Source organism: Grampus griseus, assembly GCF_964374135.1.
Source record: "Grampus griseus genome assembly, chromosome: 2".
In the NCBI taxonomy this organism is placed as follows: Eukaryota; Metazoa; Chordata; class Mammalia; order Artiodactyla; family Delphinidae; genus Grampus; species Grampus griseus.
In genome coordinates, this window is record NC_139018.1 from 98,082,911 (window position 1) to 98,104,897 (window position 21,987).

The 21,987-nt window shown below is 36.7% G+C and overlaps 1 protein-coding gene across 1 annotated transcript in view; it reads left to right on the forward strand.

The window, feature by feature from the left end:
* Window positions 1-21,987, forward strand: part of UNC13C (unc-13 homolog C) — a gene marked incomplete at both ends in the record, with an annotated part of 576,078 nt that overhangs the window by 285,501 nt on the left and 268,590 nt on the right. Inside the window, 4 exons of the mRNA XM_082648355.1 lie at window positions 3,758-3,914; window positions 13,138-13,206; window positions 14,858-14,947; window positions 20,820-20,948. Coding sequence (XP_082504481.1) covers window positions 3,758-3,914; window positions 13,138-13,206; window positions 14,858-14,947; window positions 20,820-20,948 — 445 coding nt within the window. The remainder of the gene's footprint in view (window positions 1-3,757; window positions 3,915-13,137; window positions 13,207-14,857; window positions 14,948-20,819; window positions 20,949-21,987) is intronic.

A 21,987-nucleotide genomic window follows, 5' to 3' on the forward strand; every position in this document is an offset into this window, starting at 1 on the left:
GGAACTTCATCACTTCTCTTTCTCCTCTTTCACTCCGTATCAAGCACTGAGTCCTAACAGTTTTCCTCTCTTAATATTTTTAAAATATATTCCCTCCTCCCTATCTCTACAGCTACTGTCTTAGTTCAGACACCCATCATCTCTTCCCTTTATAGCCTTCTAATTGGACTCTTTTCTCAGTCTCACCTTCCTTAAGCCATCCTCCTAAAATCCCCTCCCACCAAATCTATCTTAAACTCAACTCTGATGATGTCACTTCCTACCCCATGTAAACAATGAGAGATTGTTGGAGGTAATTTTTCACTTATATTGACTCTAAGATTTTGAGTTTTGAGTTTTGTTTGAAAAAATCTTCTGACCTATATAATAGGTCCAGCTTGCCTACCATATTGCACAAGACTATCGTACATACCCCTCACTTTGCCTCTGGTCATATAATGGTCTAGAAGGTGCTCCTGGAAATTTGGGCTCCACCAGCCTAAAATTGCTAGGGTTCATTGTAAACAATATTTTGTTTCTTTCCATTGTGTCTTGGTTTTAATTATTGCATTCCTTTGGAATATTTATATTCTTTATCTATCAGCAATAGCAAACCCTGTGCTCGCTCTGGCTATCTCTTAGTCATACATTAACTGTTAGCCCAGCATCATTTCAAGAAGTCTTCCTAGACAGCGCCCCCACCACCAGGGTACAATACACACACTCTAATTTGGTGTTTCATAGCACTGTTATGCTTTTCTTTTTCATAACTTTCTCAAAATTGTATTACATTTCTTGTGTCACTGATTCTCCCACTAATCTGTAAGTAAACTCATTACTGTATACCCAGTATCTAATAGAGTATCTGGCTTTCAGACATGTTCAGTAAATACCTATCAAAGTAAATTCTAGGGACACTAAACTCTCCACTCTACCGTGGCCATTACGTAATCACTCATCCTCTAGACCTTGACTCAGATGTTTCCCTCTGACTTCTCCTATACTAGGTTCACCACTAGTGGACTCAACTCAACCTTTGGACCTTTGCCATCCATCTCCAGGCCTCATTCCTCCATCCCATGGCCCACTCAAACCCTTACATACCTCTGTAACAGCACTTTCTCTTGTGTAACAAAATGAGGTTTTAATGTGCATGCCTCTCAATTAGGGTATACATTAATTTTTTACACCAGGACCATGTTTTAATCAACTCAAAATCCCTATCAGGAAGAATAGTCCGAGAAATATAGTAAATGTATAGTTGTTAAAGGGAGAATACTTTGCCCAGATGCCTTTAACATTAAAAAAAAATGAATGAAAGGTTAAAGAGTGGAAAAACAATAGAATCAATTATAATTCTATTTTTCATGAATTCTGATAAGAGAAAGTATTATAATTATACTATTTGGCTATAAATTGAATTTATTTTTTAGAGAACAGCAGTGTGAATGGCAGTTTATTTTCCTGTTTTCTAATTGTTTATGAATAATATGTATTAACATTAAATTATAAACACATAGCAAATATTTCATTAAACTAAGAAACTCTAAATTACATTTATTTACATAGCTTTTTGCCTATATTACCCATAACTTTTCATATCTAACATAAATTATTTGTTAAACCTCTCATTTTGGTTATAAAACATTGCTTTGGGATTGCAAAGCCACAGTTTCATAGGGCATTTTCATCATTAAGATATTGGCTGAATCAAGTCAAAGTATAAAATAGACAAAGCTTGGTTGTTGATATCCCTGGTCTTCCCATATGGCACTCATTTTTCCCTAAGATGCCTTATAATTGCATCATCTTCAAAATAGAACTTTCTATTTCACTTATCATATTCACACCGTGGAATGCCTTAAGCAGAATATTCATATGTTCCTCCATTGTTCTACTTAAAGTACCTGCTAAGCTGTTGCTACTGCTCTTACCGGACAACAAAAATCACAGGGTGGCAGCTGCAAGCAGTACAGACTAAGTAACACACCTGCATTAGGAGAATACTCATTCTGGTTTAAAACCAAGAACAAGATTATTCATTCTGGTGACCTCCAAAATCTCTTTAAATAGATAATGCATGCTGAGGAAAATAAACTTCTGGTCTTTGAGTTCCTCACCAGTTTATTTTGACAGTTGGTGATTGTCTGTCTCTTGTTCCCACCTAGGTATGTATATTTCCCTTTTGCCATCTCCCACACTATCCCATTTAGGCATTGCATATTCCATATCTCTTGACCTCTGACTTGGGTCTAACAAATCTAATTATTTGACAGTTATGGAAAAAGAAAGAAATGTGATACCATATGCTAGTTTTTATTTAATTTCTATTTTTAATATATTTATGTCACTTATGGTATTCTTAATAGATATAAATTATAAGTAGTGTATAATAAAGTCAAAATATGCATCATTTACCTAAAAGAAGAAAGTAGTGATCATCTAATTCCAGGGTTACATCACACAGATCATGTAACTCTCATGGCATACTTTGCTCTTCATGATCCTCAAAGATCCGTGTTTAAAAATGTAGCCTAGGGCTTCCCTGGTGGCGCAGTGGTTGAGAGTCCACCTGCTGATTCAGGGGACACGGGTTTGTGCCCCAGTCCGGGAGGATCCCACATGCCGTGGAGCCGCTGAGCCTGCGTGCCCAGAGCCTGTGCTCCGCAACGGGAGAGGCCACAGCAATGAGAGGCCCACGTACCGCAAAAAAAAAAAAAAAAAAAAAAAAAAAATTTAGCCTACATTTATTAGCTAATCGAAGTTAGATGAGTGGCCTGGCTAAAGTCTAAGAAAAGCAACATTTCCAGGACCTCCATCCATTTCTTTTGAGCTGCCACTTGGAGCATTTATTTATGTGGGTACATTCTGTGCTTGTGTTCAATAATACAAAATTCAGAGATGCCTTGGTGTTGGATAAATTACTGAGATATTAGAGCAAAATAGGATCAGATTAGGTAATGAAAATTTCTTTCTTCCATGCGTATTTTATCTTTTCACTTTTATCACAAGTTGTGCTTTCAATTTTTAAGTTTTTTGTTAGAATTCAAATGAAACAAATTTTCCTGAGAGAAGTAATGGAATTGAACACTTGATGCTTCCGATGTCTGTAAATGATACTGTTATTCAATGTTTAAAAGAAATGGTCTTTAAGCATAAAGCTGGCATAATTCAGTTTGTCTTCACTGTTCATTTGTTTGCTTAATTAAATTCTGGCTTTAGCAAAACCTCAATAAACAAACTGCTTGTGGAAGATACTCCTTAATAACAAAAGCTCACAAACTGGACTCAGGTCAGATGTTAAGTTGACTTGTTCAGTCAGTGTGCAATGAAAGGAGGGCCTCTTGTTTACCTTATCGGTGTGAGAGGAATACAAGTGTGAAAGAACATTCTGGTTGCAATTCAGCATTTCAGGAGCTGAAGTAATTGAGGACAGAGTTACCAGAGAAAGGGAAACTCCTGGATTATTGCTTTTCGACAGTGTTAGATTCCACTGGAAATTGCACTTTTTGTATGTACACACAGCACTCCCAGTTGAAAGAAATTATGCACATATCCTTGCGGCAAATCACATTCTAATTAAGCCACTTCACATTTGTGAATGAGAAGTTTTTAAAAGGCTGAAATTGCTTTCTCTTTCAATTAGTAATTGTAAGAGTTTTCTCTCCTTTTCATAGATAGAGTAGAGGAATTACTTAATTGCTGACGTTAGAGGATACACTGCTATGTGAATTAATTAGATTCTCTTTTTAAAGCACTTAATGTTTTTGTCTTGCAGGCACTTTTCATGTCTGTCTTCTAAATACATGTGCCCCGGTGTCCCTGCTGTAATGAGTACCTTGCTGGCAAATATAAATGCTTTCTATGCTCACACAACTGTTACAACAAATGTACAGGTTTCTGCCTCAGATCGATTTGCCGCTACCAACTTTGGCGTAAGTATTATTTTTTGAACTTGAAAATTCCTCATAACTTATGGGACTTAGATTTTCAAGGAGCTGTGGATTCCAGATATTCTTAGAATCTTACTGCAGAATGTACATCTTAAGGAGTATCTCTTAGTGTAATAGACTAAAGCTTAAAGTTTATTTGAAACATGTTCAGTGAAATACCTTTATTTGACAGTCAGTAGGTATCTTCGTTAGATTAAATCTTCATATCGGGAATGGCTTTTCCAATGGAGGAAAACATAACGTTTTGTGACAGAGTACTAGGATTTATAGAAAATCCTCCATGTAAGCAAATTTGGGATTAACCATGGAAGATATCATTCCCTCGTAAATGTGAGCTCAGTTGGCTTCTCTGGAGCCTTTTGGGTTCCATTTGCACTTCCTGTTGGTTTCTGCTGGTACTGATGGATAAAGGCATATCATCTAAGTAAAAAAAATGTTAGGTGTATAAAGAAGCCAAGAAAACTATCTGTATCTAATTAAAACTGTCCACCTGACAATCAAATGCATCAAGAACACACTGAAAAGTAAAAATGCAGGATCCTAAGGAGTCTCAAGTATTTATCTGATGTACCTGGTGCTGGAACCCGTTCTCCATAAGCATAATTAAATTGAAATTGACAAGACTAGATATAGGATATAAATAAACAGTAATTCCAGTAAAGTGGTGAAGATCTAAGCTGAGAATCAGTGGAGATGGGGTAGGGAGGACAAATTCCAGAGCTTTTCAGGGCATAGAATCAACAGCACTTGCTGTCTTTAGGTATGTGAACAGTGAGAGAAAGGGAAGGATGCCTGGAAAGAGTCCCAAGGTTTTCACCAGGGCAGTTGGTAGGCGGTAGCTCTGTTCAATAACCCTGTGAGACAGGTGGTTCTGTACTCATTTGTTTGTGGAGGAAACTAAGATCCATTGTAGGAAGGTGATTTCCATGACACCATAGTTACTCTTTTCACTGCACTTCCAAATCGGTTCACTGAATAGATTTGTGTTATTGATCATGTTGTTAGAAATCAAATTTTGAGGTGTGTGTCATAAAGTAGAAACAAATGAGACCCAGCTAATAAAAGGGTGTAAAGCCAATAGGGGAAAAAATGTGCTGCTATGTTTACTCTTTTCTTGTTCTTTTCATTTAAAAGAAAACACATGTGAAGTATGTGAGATCAGTTGGAATGGATTAAAAGAAAAACTAATTGTTATTTAACGACAGTCAAAATAAATACTGGTAGAAGAGAATACTATCTGGGTTAAGAGTCATGGGGTTTGAGTTTGTATTCAAATTTGACAAGTCAGTTCAGTCATTCAAGCCTCAATATCTCAATATGTTCAATGAGGGTAGAAATTTTATTGCTCTGACATGTTTCTCAAATTTAAGATGAAAATCAAATGAAGTAAAAGATAAGCTAGTTTCTAAGAGTTGAAAGTGCTCTATAAATATAAGGTATGAGGATTTCATCTCTCCTGCCTGTCTTCTACTGTTGTTAGACAGATTGGCTCTTGTAAGAGCTGAGACCAAAGAAAATTCCCTAGTCAGCTCAACAAAATACTATTATGACCATCACCAGATCATAGAATAGTTTTTGTTATAAAAACCTCATGAAATTGTTTTGCTTTTAATATTCTGCCTGGGTATACTGTAGAGAATAAGCCAACCTTGTGGAACACTGAGCCTTTCTACCTCTGAGAAAGAAGATGTGTTTATATGACTAATTTCCATAAAAGCTACCTGGGGGAAAATGAGATAGTATGCTCCTTTACTTCATGCTGACCCAAAGAAGAGAAGCCAGATTGATTTCACTACTTTGCAGTGTTTCAGTAGCAGCATAGTTATAACAAAGTTCACTTTGTAAATCAAATAACGTATTGTAGGACAGGGTCAAAAAAGAAATCTTTCTTCAGACTACATCTTGATAAGTTAGTGATTTGATGTGTAAATTTGATTAAATTTTTCTCTACCTATTGAAAATAATGCTAGTTGCTCAGTCAAATATAATAAGTATAAAGCTTCCCACCTTCACTTGGCCTGAAGTTCTTATTTACCTGACTTCTGAAGTTGATACTGTCACTTGTGAATCAGGCAGGAACACTATTATATTGGCCCCTTTTTATCTTTCCCAAAGGTGGAATCCAGACATTTTTGAATCTCAAAAAATAAACCAGTGGAAAAGTTTTCTTACCTATGAGGACTGTAAAACAAACAAATATTTAAGAAAAGGAAATCATTACTCTTTCCAATCCAAACTTTTTGTGTGCAAATGTTATTTAAAGTCATGCTTTGGATGAAAAATGTTCAAGAATAAAGTGAAAAGAACAGAACCATTGAGTGTGGAGATGAGAGAGAAGCAAAGTTGCTGAGGAAAATGATTAGAGAAATTGGGTAAAAATGATGAGAAAAATCTGACGTTATTAAAGACAAGGTAAAAATATTTTAAGAAAAGAGGAATATATTGCATTGTCAGCTGTTGCAAAAAGTTCAAGTAAGATGGCGAAAGGAATGAGCCTGTTGGCGTTGGCAATTAGGAGGTCATTGCTAAGTGAAGCAGTTGAGGTTAAAGCCTAATTTCATAGAGATCTTCAATGAATGGCATGTATGAATAGCTGTGTCAATTAGGGTTCATTTATTCCCTAAAATATAATGCAGTCATTTAAAAAATCAAACTTTTAAAGAAAAGTGTATATAATTGAGCAATGCCCATTAAAAATGACAAATGAAAATATATACATATAAAAATCTATATATAATCTAATTCCAACATTGAACACACACACACACACACACACATATACATATACATATATATATATACGGGTTTAGAAACAAGCCTGAAAGAAAATGTGCCAAAATGCCAATAGTGTAGCCACTTGGTGGGATTACAGCTAATATTTTCTTGTTTTTGTTTTGTATTCATCTTTATACTAAAGTTGTACATTTTTCTATATTGTATTTTATAATAATGATTAAAAGAGGGAAAGTGGGTGATGAAATAGAGACTAACCTGTTAAGCAACTTGAATGAGAAGGTAAGAGAGAGATTGGTCAAGAGTGAGAAGGTTTTACCATGAAAAAAGAGATGTTACTTTTACTGTGTGGTTGGGTAGGAGTTTTTATTATTTAATAAGATAAATTTTAACATATTTATAGATTGTTAGGACAGGAACTAGCTGCAAGAATGAAGTTGCAAATTTATCAGATGGAGAATAAGTGATATAATAACATCTCAGAGGAGAAAGAAGTAAATGTAGTCAAGAGGATGGAAGGAGGGACATTCTTTGGAATAAGAAAGGACAAGTTCCTATTCTGAAATTTGAGGAAATGGTGTGTGAGTCCTTGCAGAGAATGCTAAGCTTCTGATATAGGAGTGAAAAGTTGATGGAATCGTACTGTATTTCCCTAACCTTCTCTGTGGTTGTTTACAGGACAAGAAATGCTTATATATAAGACAAGGGCTATGATAGAGATGCACAAGGTAGAGGAGGCTGGAAAAAGGGAAGGGAATAGAAAGACAAATGCTTCAGGATCACATAAGAGGAATTCCTAGCATAAATCTGTTGTTACAACAATTCGTGTGGCTGTGAGTTTTTCTCAGAATTTCTCAGCATTCAGATTCTGATGTAGTAACATATAGCAGAAGGTTGAAATTTCCCCCACACACAAAAAATAGAGATGATCGAAGGGTTAGGGAATTAGCATATAGGTGACACTAGCAAAAGAAAGTTGAAGTGATTCACCATGGGATCTAGGTTTGATAAGTGGCACCATGATAGAGACAGAGATAAAGGATTTGGGTAGGAACATCATCCATGTAGTTAAGATTTCAAAGGGGGAAGCCTCAGGTCCAAGATGTATCTCTAGGAGTAGGTTGTTGAAAACTGAGTGTAAAAACAGTGGTGTACTGGAGCTAGTTTGTACCTGCTAACAGGCAGTGATTGCTGAATTTTTAGGACTATTGCAGGCTGGTTGTTGAGTACAGCCATCTTGAAACTGGAAATACTGAGAGTATTTATACCATGAAAACTGTCAAATGCTAAAAATCAAGGCTTTTTTCTTTTGGAGAGATGGTTTTGTTGCACACCCTTGAATGCAGAGATTGCTGGGAGTCAAGATTATCAAAGAACTTGATTGGATAAAACATCTCCATGGGTGTTGAAAACACCGTGGGTAGAGCAAGAGTTGGAAAGGAAGAAAACTCCATGAAGTGGGGGTCAGTTTTTCAACTTTGAAGAAAAGTCTTTAGGAAACTTATTTAGTTAGTTATCTTAAGACACAAATAGCAAATTATTAGTAAAATTGATGTTTAGCTCAATTTTTTCTTGAGCATAGATACCCTCTGACATAGCCAGTGCCCTGCAAAAACAAGTATGCTAATAAATATTTCCTTTTCATTACAGGTATTCTTTTATTTGGTTGCTTGTTCATTCAAGACATATTTATGTGATACCTCATTTAAGGCACTATGGCAGGTAGTAGAGGGACTGGAAGATAAATGTTTACCTCTGTTCTCTGGGTACTCTAATGGGATAGTCACCTAACCATGTGTAACAGTAACCATAAATCACTCCCCAAATGGGATAAGTGTCAAAGGAGTTCATACTTGTAAATTTGCTTTGAGATTGAGGAGGAGAAAGTGATGGATACTCTTCAGAGGCTCATGGAAGCTTGCCAAAAGGAACAGTGCTTTTAGGAATGAGTAGTATTTTTCAAAGTCCAAGAAGTAGAAGGAAAACTACCTTAGGTCTTTGAAGTAAAGACAAGGAGAAGATACAAAACTAAGTTCAAAGTGTGTGTAAGGTAGCCTGCCTAGTGAATAGTGCAGATAGAATAAAAGATGGAAATATAAGAGAACATTGTGTTACTGGATTGATATTAGATTGCTGAGGCCGTTTAATGCCCACTCAGATGTTTGGACTTCATTCTTGAGGCATCGTGTAGAATCTGATTGAATTTCTGATTTAGAAAGGTCACTCTGTAGAGGAAATGTTGCAGAGGGGAGAGATAGAATGTATATCAGACAGCAATTCAACTATACGGTGATGGATGGGAACTAGATTTGTGGTGGTGATTGCTTTCTAGTGTATACAGATGTCAAATTGTAATACTGTTTGCCTGAAACTTATATAATAATTTTAAAAAATCAGCACTTCCTCCTGATCACACAGCCATGCCCCAACATATGTGTTCCTTTTCCAAATCCCTGGGAAACCCGAACTTTCTGATAAAGTGACAGGAAATGCTTACAATCATAGAAAATGCAAAAAAAAAAAAAATGATGTCTAAAACAATTTGCCAAAAAAAAAAAGAAAAGAAAATGCTCTAAAAATAAAAAAGGGAGGTTAGGACCTAGTGTCAAGAAGAAGCTTGTCTAAAGTTTAGTCAGACTGAGAGAAACGTTAGGCTTTCATGCTCAGTGAACAGTAATATCTCAGTGCTTTTCAAGTTTACCTATTAAGTGACTTCTTATATACTCTTTGAATTTATGTCATCTATTAGTGTGTCATTGATAGCATTGTTTCAGTGGCATTTTATAATTTTATGGTATCTCTATTGGTATGAATATTAATCTCAAATCAACAAGAAATGCAAATGTATTTCCAGTATGTTCATATGATTAGCATTAATTAAATTATAAAAAACTTATCAAAATAGCTTACACATTAATTCTACTTGAAATGTTTCTGTTCTGCTTAAAGAATGACTGCTTTCGATATGATCTGGAAAAAACTTTTTATAATTTGCTGGTTCAGGTCAGAATAATTTTATCCTATTCTTGTAAATTTATGAAAACCTAAGAGCAGGTTGCACATGCAGCTAGGGCTCCTCCCAGGGAAGCTGAATCAAGCGAGGACCCTGAGAGCTTAAGCATCATTAGCTTCAGGTTAAATCTACTGCTGCTGCTGGACTGAGATACTGAGAAGCAAAAGAATGGGAGAGGGAAGCTGCAGATGATGCAGAGGTTTTTACACATCTTCTTTATAAGAGCTTTTCCTTCCACGGCTCCCAGTGTCCTAGGGAAACTTGCTAAGAGTGTCCTTGTGGGGTAGTAACTGCCTCCCCCTACTCAAAATCTCCCCTCTTCTCATGGGTCAAAACTGGCCCACCAACTGGTTTTGTACAGCTCATGAGCTAAGAATGGCTTTTACATTTTTAAATGGTTTTTAAAAATCAAAGGATTGTCATTTGTGATACATGAAAATTATATGAAATTCACGCTTCAGTATCCATAAGCAAAATTTTATTGGAAAACAACCATGCTCGTTTGTTTATATATTGGTTATAGAAGCTCTTGCGCTACAATGGCAGAGTTTAATAGTTGTGACAGAGGCCACAGAGCTGGAAATATTTACGATCTGCCTCTTTACATACAGTTTGCTGACCCCTGGTCTAGAGTTATTCTTGTCAACTAATTAAACCTAAATACTTGATAACAGATAATGCTTAATGTTAATATTATAGATTTAGCCCCTAATAGCAGACATATGCAGTCCTTACCAAATGCAAAGAACTGAATAACGTGACAGTTTCAGATATTGTGGCATGTCCCTCGAGAAACATTTTTTTTTTTTTTTTTTTGGCGGTACGCAGGCCTCTCACTGTTGTGGCCTCTCCCGTTGTGGAGCACAGGCTCCGGACACGCAGGGTCAGCGGCCATGGTTCACGGACCCAGCCGCCCCGCGGCATGTGGGATCATCCCGGACTGGGGCACGAACCCGTGTCCCCTGCATCAGCAGGCGGACTCTCAACCACTGCGCCACCAGGGAAGCCCGAGAAACATTTTTTAATCGCAGTGTTTTCTTATTCCTCAAATCACACCATGTCGGTGATAGGCCTCCTGTGCTCTCACAAAGGCAATCTCACTCAAGTTAAATAGAAATATGGCAAATGAAATAAAATTTCAGGCTGTCCTTCTGTTTAAAAAATGTCTGTGAAAATTCTATCAGGAGCTCACTTATTTTAATTTCACATCATCTGATATTGTTTGGGATTTAGCGACAACATGCCTGGCAGTTTTCTCCACGGTTTTCTATTTTTCTGGAATGTAAATTTTCCAGCTGGGCACTGAAGACCTAGGTTGGAAGACTAAATGTGTGATCTGTATCAGTCAGAATTCTCTTCAGCTGCATGAAATAAATTCAACAAACCTGACTCAATATTCTTTCCCATGTAACCTAAGTCCAAAGGTAATAAGGAATTCAGGGCCAGTACAGCTGCTCAGGATTGTAATTTTTTGAAAGGGTAGGCAAACAGAGTTAGGATGAGGTGTGGAGGCTCCTAGCTTCCTGCCTCATCATTCTTACCATTTGTTTAGCTTTTCGTCTTATAGCCACGGGATGACTATTTGACCTTCTAGTATCTCATCTGAGTTTAAGGTGAGAAAAACACAAAGGGCAAATGGAAAAAAGGCCTAACAAAGAATTATATAGCAAATACTAATACAACAACTCTGCAGAGCATTCTTTTAGAATCTTTCTAAATAATAATTCATCGGTAATATGCTGGCTGGTTCCATCCCCTTTAATAAACTGTATACATCTCATTGGCCAAAATCATGCTACATGGCCATTGCTAGAGTAAAAGAGGCCTGGGAGGGTAGGTGTTTCATAAAGGACATATTTGACTCTTGAGGTTCTGTTAGGAAGAGAAGAAGGGATATCGGGCAGACAACCAGAACAGCTGGTCCCACTGTACACAACAAGGCCAGTGATTTGGGTCATAGCGTGGTTTACTAGGGTCATGTCAGCTGTCTTAATGATTCATACCGATCACAGAGGTCATATAAAGCCTCCAGAGACTGACACAAACACATTGATTTTTACAGTCGTTGAATGATTAACTACTATGGCCTAAACCGATGATTGTAGCAGCTCTTTTATTTTTCTATTTTGATTGAGATCCACTGACCCACATTGATGGAGGATGGGGGTTAATCAAGGGCAACATAGGTCACCTGCTACCCTAGGAAGGTATGATAGAGAGTAAGAAAGAAAACTCTAAGACATTCATCGTATTTTCTGGCAGCTTTACTGGAGAGTCTTACTTGCCTAACAAGATAGCAAGCTTCTGGAAGGCAAGGGTCATTTCTTAGGCTCCTTCATTGCCTCCACAAGGGTTATTAACACAGAGTCAATACTCAAACTTTGTTCACTGATATATAAACCTGATAAAAGGCAGTTTATTAAGAAAATTGAAGTTTCAACTTAGGAACAATTTATCAACTCCCGTTAATATTCATCTCATTTCATCAAGATCAGTGACTTAAAGGGATAAGAGTTATATACCCCATAAATCCAACTTGTTCGTGAAACTACTAGGAAAAATTTCTACTTTTGCTAATATGTTCCAAAGTGTAATTTGGTGTTTACATAATATTAGTCTAGGGAGGAGCCTTTAGTCATTTACTACCATCCCCCTATTTTTTTTTCATTTTTATTTAGGAATCGGAGACTCAGAATGGTGCTTTGTCTACTGTAAAGTTTTCATGTGTGACTTTGATGGTTTTTTACCTTATCTAATTTACTTAATCCACACAACTATATCCTTATGCTTATTAGCAAAACGTTTTAATTCTTATCCTTTATCATCTTCAAATCCTTCTATGAAGAAGTCAGTCCATCCCTGATACAGCATCAGAGGGAGGCATTAGTAATTTTTGTTGACCTGATATTTTATAGTTTTTTAGCACTAAATCTTAAACATACTTTAAAGACAGTCGATCCTTTCAAATTATGAAGTCCGTTACCAAAAGGAAAATACTTTTTGCAATTGTTTTTGACACAAAGAGCAGCTAGTCCACCTTCCATAGGTGGGAGAAGTTTAAAAAAACTATAGTTTAATTTTGGGGAGGTGGTGTGGTGTGTGGAGGTGGGAAGAGGGGTGGGTTATATTCTCTTGTTGACTCATACTGCTGTGAAGGAGTACGGTGGCAATTCAGTTGTCTGGACTCTTTCTTCATGACTCAGCTCTTTGGATACTGTCTCATTCATCACAGAGAGGCAGTGTGACTTACAGGAAAGAGTGTGGATTTGGTGTCAGAGACCTGAGTTTGAATCACTGCTATGTCACATACCAGCTCTATGATCGTGGAGAAATCACTGACATCTTTGAACCTTCCTTTCTATCAAATGGGGACATTAACTCACAGAGATTTTGTTGTGAGGACTACATTTAGAATTATCATTGATTTCCATTCTCCTATTTTGTGTTTGCTTTGCACAGAGGGAAAAATTCATAAAACTACTGGACCAGTTGCATAACTCTTTAAGGATTGACCTGTCAAAGTATAGGGTATGTACAAAATTATTTGCCTAAAGGTAAAATATGGTGTTTGGCTCAGATGATTTCTTGTCACATTGTAAAAAAAAAGTTATCCACTATGTAATGGAAAAGTAAAGGTAATGATTTTGGAATCTTGGGTCCTGTCACACTAGACGAGTCCCCTAAGTAATCAAGTAGACATCTCTTGTTTAGGTACCTTGCTCCACATCAGCCTGAAGTACTCTGTGTGGGTGTGGGTGTGGGTGTGTGCACACTCATGTACAGGTTTAATTTTATAATTCTTTTAATAACCATTAGATTGAGTGGCCCTCAGCTAATTCATGAAGTAGACATGTGACCCAGTCCTCATCTTAAAAGCTCACCCCTTCTTACTAAGATATCCAGCTGATATTTCCTCAGCTTTTGATATTCCTTCTGGGATTCACCACTTAATTCACTCCTAGATCAATACAATGTGTGTTTTTTGAAGCTGTACAGAGTTCATTGTCAACAATTCTGTACTTCACCTGCAGGTGAAACACACACAAACTCACACATACACAAATATATTCATGTGTGTGTTTGTAAACACACAGATATAATTTTATTTAGAAAATACAGTTACCAAAAAATTTAGTTACAAATTTTATTTGCCAGAAAATCTATAGTAATAATTATTACATTCTTTAACAATTTATTCTATAATAAATATCTTTCCATATTTGTACATATGTATCTTTCTTACATTCAATTTTTAGTCTCTTATTGATGGATCGCTTAACTGCACATTTCCGGAAATTATAATACCAAATTTTGTCAAACTTACCTTTCATGTCGGAACTGGGGCCAACACTATGAGAAGGGAACTGCTGTGACAGGCAATGAAAATGATATTTGGGGGCAAGAAGGACCTGTAGGCCGCCTCATTCATCATCACTTTGACACTCCAACTCTGCTTGAGTTCATGAATTCCTAAAAGTTACCTGTGGTTTTCCTAATGGCTCTTTAAAAAGCCTATCTGAAAGCACGTTAATATGAGAAATTTCTCAATGCTGAAATTGTTTCCTTAATATTTTCATAATTCCTTTCCTTTCCTTTCCTTCAAAATTCTGAACATCTGCATTTTTATCTCACATTTCTCACCAAACTTCACTAACAAAAACTTTTTGTTTAAATCTGCAGTACTTCAGGGAGAGACTATGCAGTGCAGTCTTCTTTTCTTTTTTTTTTTACTTTTAGCTTCTTTGTGACTAAAAGTAAATATAGGACATGTAAAATTTCCCAGAAGGATTTTGGAAAAAATAACCCATCTTGAGAAAATTATAAAAAATATTTTCAAATATATGCTCACCCTCCCTCTTTCAGCAGGAAACCTATTTTGTGAAACAAGGATGAATAACCTCATAACATTGCATTAATGATATTATTTTGTACATTTTTATTACATGGTGGGAATAAATAGAAGAATATGGCTTTCTAAGAGTAAGACAAGAATACTTCCAACTTGTTTATTTTCTGTGATATTTTACAGTAAAAATATTGTGAGAATACTGTGGTGATACTTTTTAAATTTTACACAGTTTACTTACCATTTTCTTTCACAGAAAGTTAGTTGTAGTTTATTTGCCACTGGAGACTTAATGCTGATAATTTACCCATTTTCTGTTTCCTAATTAAACAGGAAAACTTTCCCGCCAGCAATGCTGAAAGATTGCAAGACCTGAAATCAACTGTTGACCTGCTAACAAGTATCACCTTTTTTAGGATGAAGGTACATCTTTTATTTTTGTCGCTGTCTTCGTGTGACATACATTTATTCCCTGGTAGAGTCTGGTTTTACCCTTCTCTCTGTTTTTTTTTTTTTTCCCCCGGTACGCGGGCCTCTCACTGTTGTGGCCTCTTCATTGTGGAGCACAGGCTCCAGACGCGGAGGCCCAGCGGCCATGGCTCACAGGCCCAGCCGCTCCGCGGCATGTGGGATCTTCCCAGACCGGGGCACGAACCCGTGTCCCCTGCATCGGCAGGCAGACTCTCAACCACTGCGCCACCAGGGAAGCGCTACCCTTCTCTTGATCAATACTGTTCATCCCCATTGATTAAGATGTGGTGCCTTTGCCTGAGCTAAATGAATCTTCCAACATAATGTGTGTTGAAAAAGAGATTATCCTAGACACTTAAGATATTCTGATACATTTGGCTCAAATTTAGTTTTAAGTTAAATTCATCTTAAACAGAGCTCTCTAGTGAGTGGACGTGACACTTACCGGAAAAAAAAAAATCCCTAAGAACATTAAATGGAAATGGAGTTCACTTTGCATTTCAATTTTAACTGAGATGTCTTGCCGATTTTTTCATTGCAAGAGAGTAGTCTCTTTTAAGTTTACCCTTATTGTAGCAACTCCCATTTCCTGCACTGAGAATGTCTATATAGGAATATGTGTGATTGTTTAATCCATTGGTATAATTAACTGTTATCTACCAACCTATGCAAATATTTCTTTTTAGGTATATCTTCTCTGCTTTAATAGCAAGTTGTCTGCAATTATAATTTGGCTAGCCGGACAATTCATGTAAAGCCTTTCTTAAAACTACTTGTCAGGCTATGGGCTAAACATTTTTGCCCTTTGAAAGAGAGTTTATGATTTTTTATTCAGGAAATTCCTGTACAGATAAAATTAGAAATAATTATTTTTCTTCTTTTCAGTTGCCCGTGATTATCTTCACTAAAACAATAAAATTGGTATTTTATAAGAGAGAAAGAAAACAAAACCATACTGTATAAACCATCCATCCTTTAAAGTTCAATTAAAATTCATTTGGTTTGAAGTCATGGTAAAATTAGGTGACTGGCATGAATAGAATTTACATCAATTCTGATCTGCTGGCAGTAGCTGCTGGAACAGTGCATAGAGGGTGATAGAACTGATCCAGGCTCTCATTGACAAGTGACGCCTGCCATTGCCATTGAGGGGGGTAGGAAAATGGGAGTGAGGGAGGAGAGTGCCAGCACAGTGCTCAATATCTGCCTTTCCTCAGTCACCAGCCTTGCAGTGTATAGGAAACAAATCATTTTTGTTTTGTTTGAAATTGAAAAATCATTTGAATTGAAAAATCAAATTGAATTGAAAAATCATTTGAATTGAAAATCATTGAATTGAAAAATCATTTCAAACTTGCAAGTCCTCCTCCCCCACCCTCACTACCAGCTGATGACCTTGCTTCTGATTTCACTGGAAAAACAGGAGCAACTACTGGAGAGCTTCCTCAAGGTCTGACCACATGCTCCCACCACCCACCCATCTACTTACTTAGCTGCATCTGTGTCCATATTCTGTTCCTTCTTTTTTTTATTATGATAGCTTAGCTGTTTGTTCTCCTTAAAAAAAAAAAAAAAGCTGTATCTTCCACTGATGTAATTAATTTCTTCTCCTGAGTTACTAAAACAGTGGTCCAGCAATCTTCCTCACTCACCTGAATTATCAGTCTTCCACACTCTACTGGATATTCCCCATCACCAAACGTGCTATTATTTCCAGTCCTAAAAATATTGCTTGACTCCATTTTCTTCTACAGCTACTACCCTTATCCTTCTTTTCCTTTAATACCAAAACCCTTTAAAATAGTCCTTTTTACTTTTTCTTTCCAATTTATTTTCTTGAATTGTCTTCTGAACAAGTTTTCTCCTTCTTTTGTCTTTTTCTCCTCATTATAGACAGTAAAATTCACTCTTTTTGTCATAGTGATCTATTAGTTTTGACATGTGTGGTTGTATTAACCACCACTACAATAAAAATATAGAATAGAACAGTCCTATTAGCCTCCAGTATTCCCTTGTGCTAGTCCTTTATAGTCAATCTCTCTCTCACCTCCTGATCTGTTATTGTCCCCCTATGGTTTTACCTTTTCCAGAACATCGTGTAAATGAAATAATAATCTATGTAGTGTAACATATTGGCTATTCAGCCTTCTTCCTGAGTGTATCTACAGTTCATTCCTTTTTATTGCTGAGTAGTAATTCTTTGTTATATATGATCTACAGGCATTTGGGTTATTTCCAGTTTGGGGTCATATCAAATAAAACTGTTAAAAATATTGATATATATATTTTTGTGTAAACATAAATTTTCACTTTCGTTGGATAAATAACAAGGAGAGAGATTCCTTGGTCATTTGGTAAATGTATGTAAAACTTTACAAGAAATGCCAATTTCAGTTGTTCTACATCTTCTGGTAAAGCTCTTGGCATTTTCCATGATTTGATTTTATTTTTTTAGCCATTCTAATGATGCCAAAAACTCAGCCGGCCTCTGTGCACCAGTGTCAAATCGAATCTCAGAGACAGAGTTTTGGGTGAAGTAGAAAAGCATAGCTTTATTGCTTTTCCAGGCAAAGCAGGGACACAGTGGGATCCTGCCCTCGAAAAGTATGTGTCCCTACCTGGGAGGATTTGGCAAGGAGTTTTATAGCAACAGCTCAAGGGTGAGGTTGCAGGTAAGATTAGGGTGTGTGAAGGGCCTGCACTCCTTTAATCTGGCCTCAGGTAGTCTGATGAGTTTCTGTGGTTCCTTTAACCTGGTAGCCTTCTTGAAGAGCTTCTCTGGTTCCTTTAATCTGGAATGAAGAATGCTGGCATCTTCCACTTGTTGGGGGTTTTAGTTCTATAAAGAACTTAAAGATATTGTTACGTGCATCCCTGAGGCAGAGCCATGACCTGGCCCCAAGGCTGCACTCTTGTTTCTTGACTGCTCCTCCCTTGTCTGGGCATCCCCTCCCTTCCCTGATTAGCAACTGTTCTAATCTGCCCTTTGGAACTCAGGGAGGGTCATGGAGGCTGGAGTCTATTCCCTACAAACAAGAAATTGGGGTGAGAAAGACTTCCATGACCAGGAGCCCCACAGGGTCCTGCTCAGTTTCACTAATAGGAATGAAGTTATATCTTATTATGGTCTTAGTTTTATTTCTATATTAATTAACAGTGTTGATCATGCTTTCTTGAGCTGATTTGCCATCTGAGTTTCTTTTGTGAACAGTCTGTTGAAATGTTTTGCCCACTCTTCATTCTTATTGTTGAGTATTGAGTTCTTTATTTACTCTGGATACAAGTCTTTTGTCAGGTACTTTATTTGCTGATGTTTTCTCCCTGTCTGTGTTTTGTCTTTTCATTCTCTAAAACTATCTTTTGCCTAGCAAAAGTTTTTAATTTTGATAAAGTCTACTTTATCAGTCTTTCTATTTACAGGTAGTGCTACTGATGAAACTAGGGTCACAAAGATTTTTCTGTGTTTCTTCTAAAAGTTTTATCTTACCTTTTATGTTTCATCCTGGGTTCATTTTGAGAATTTTTTTTTTTAATAAGTTGTGAGGTATGGGTCAGGATCATTTTTTTGTATATAGATGTTCAGTAGTTTTCACACCATTTATTGAAGCGATCATCCCTTATTCATTGAATTTCATTTGCATCGTTATAAAAAATCAATTGATCATATTTGTTTGGGTCTGTTTCTGGACTCTCTATGCTGTCCAAATGTCTATACTTTTACCATTACTATGCTGTCTTGATTACTGAAGCCTTATAACAAATCTTAAAATTAGATAGTTTTAGTCCGCCACCTTTTTTGTTACTTTTCAGAATTGTTTAATAGATTATATTAGTTCTTATTGGGATTTTGGTTGGGATTGCATTAAATCTATAGATCAATCTTTAGAGAACTAAAAATTTTTAAATATTAAATCTTCAAATCCACCCTTATTTTTGGAACCTACTCCAATTAGACTTTTAATCCATCACTTCACCAAAAATGATCTTGTCAAAATCACCAGTGACTATCACTTTGCTGAATCTAGTGGTCAGTCATCAGTCTTCATCCTACAGTGTTCAGTATCACGTAATATATTTTATCAATCCCTCCTCCAGGAAAGCCTTTCTTCTCTAGATTCCAGGACACCCCTCTTGCTTCTTTTTTCTCCTATCTCATTGGCTGCCTTTTTTCTCTTCTCCATTGCTTTGTTCTTTCTCATTTGTCTAATGTCATAGGGCTAGAATTACCCAGCATTTCTTTTTTGGACCCCTTCTCTTCTCTGTCCATACTCATCTAGTCTCATTTCTTTAAATTCTTCTCTAAGCTAATAATTCTCAAATTTATATCACTAGCTCAGGCATCTCTACTACTCCAGACTCATTTACCCAAATGTCTGTTTGAAATCTACTTGTATGCATAACAGGCTTCTCAATCTTAACCTGTCATAAACTGAGCTCCTGATCTTCTAAGGATAGTCTTGCTCATCTAGGTTGAGACCACTCCAGTGTACCAGTTATTTAGGACTAAAACCTTGGTGTTAGGCCACCCCCCATAGGCCGACAAGGCCTGTACTTGCCCATCTTCAAGACCAAAGAAAGAATCCGGAATCAGCAACAGAGACGTCAATGGTTTAATGGATGGGGGATCTTATGTGTCTGAAGCAAGGTCCTAGAGTGAGACCTCACTGTGTGCTCCAAGCTCTTGGCCGGCCATGAAGGCAGCCTTCACTCCTGGGAGGAAGGGGAGGTTACCAGTTATAGGGGAATTGATGTCAGGTTGGCCCCTCAGTTACCAGGGAAACCAGCAGAGGGGCATATCCCTCACCACCCCTTTGATAGGTTTCCATCGGGGCTAAAGTTAGACCAATCATTAGCTGGGGCCTGGGGCAAGTATGTAGGAAGGTCAGTCAGGTAGTAGAGTGTGGCTGAAGTAGGCACTCGTGGAGCAGGAGATGTCCAGAGAGCAAGAGGACAGCCGTCTTGGGTGACCTGATCATATACTTGGGGTGTCTTTCTCTCACACTGCTCACCCAATCTGTCAGCAAATTCTGTTACCCGTTCCTTCCAAAATTAACCAGAATAGAATTTCTTCTAACAACTCCTTGCTCTACCATAGTTCAAGCACTGTCTTCTCATGACTGAATTATTGAGCTCTTCTCATCACTGGTCTTTCTGCTTTGTCCATAGCCGGCCTTATGGCAGCATAAGGGAGCCTTTTAAAAAAATAGGTCACTTTCCTCTTCTGCTCAGATAGTCTACTTTCTTCCCACCTTGCTCAAAGCCAAGGTTCTTGGAGTAGTCTATTTGCAATTTTTCCACTGGTTCCATCCTGTTACTTCTCTGAATTGATCTCCTATTGAAGTCCTTTGTATTAAATTCTATTCCACTGAAACACTTTCTATCCCTCTTCTTCGGTTTATTTTTTTTTTCAGCATGCAACATCATGTAATATATTTTACTGATTTCTTTTGTTTATCATCTACTAAAATTTAGCTTCACGAGGAAAGGGATTTTTGTTTCTTTTGCTCACTGCAGTATCACCATTGTCCGATGTATAGTAGGTGATGATAAATATTTGTTGATTGGTTGAATGGAATGAATGAATGATATTGTGATTGGTCACTTTAAGTATTTCTATTTGAATATTTACAACTATGCTCGTTTTCTCTGAGTTGTTATATTAGGACGTTAAGGTGGGTGTTTAAACATTTAAAACATTTCTAAGACCACATTTCTCCTGAATACAGAAAGTTCAACTAAAAGTGTTTATTGAATATTGTTTGATTGTTTGTATGGTTTATACAATGTTTTATTTTTGAATTTAAGAAAATATTTTGTCTACCAGGTTCTGGAGCTGCAAAGCCCCCCAAAGGCCAGCGTGGTGGTGAAAGACTGTGTCAGGGCTTGCCTGGATTCTACGTACAAGTATATTTTTGACAATTGCCATGAACTCTATTCCCAGCTAATAGACCCGGTAAGAAAAGATGTGTGTCTACTTTCTGTTCTAATGTCTGCTTCCATAAGTTTAGAATGACAGTAAGTGGGAAAGTATGTTCATTCAACTTCATGTTAACTGCAGGTTTTAAGAATTTCCATATCTTTTCTTCACATTTGAACATCACTTTCTTATATATGAGAGTGAAATAATTCACTCCTTAAAATAACTTCATGTATTAAAGGTGGATATTGTTGTTCAAGTTTTTCAGGTGAGGAGTTAGTTTCAAAAGAATTAAATGATGTTCTCAAGGTCACACAGTGGGCAAGTGGCAGATTTGGGACTAGAATTTAGGATTTCAACTCCTACTTCTATGTCCTTCCCCTAATTCATCTGCCTCCCTTATCATTTTTTCTCATAAAACTGATAGATTGGGACATATTTATAGAACAGGATGGTAACATTGTCACATATGTAAATTTATTTTTAAGAAATATTTCTAAAAAGAAAATACAGAAAGTAAATCAAACATGCATGTGCTTACCACGTAGATGACCAACTGTTAACATTTAGCAATATTTGCTCTGCTCTTTATTGTTTAAAGCCATTAAATGTTAGACATAAACTGGCATTTCACTTTGTAGCTCTTTCAAATTCCATTCTCCTCCCTTCCTCTTCCTTCAGAAATGAACACTGTTTTAATACTGGTGAGTTTGAACGTCTTTTCACATATGCTCAATGAACACTTCAGTTTTATTTTCTGTATATCGCCTATTAATTCCTTGCTGATTTTTCTCTTGGCTTGCCTGTCTTTTGCTTATTAATCTGTAGAAAATTCTAAAATATATTTTGGATACTAATCTTTGTTGGTTATGTAATTTCATATATTACTTCTCTTTATATGTGATGTGTCTTTTTGTTGCATTGAAGTTTTTTAATGCACACTATGATTTTTATATATCGCTATTACTTCTATAGAACTATTGTTTGGGGATGGCTCTTTAAGATGTATCTATTGTCTATCCACTTCTCTGAAGAATGCAGTTGCTCAAATAGATATTGAAAACCATGCAGTTAC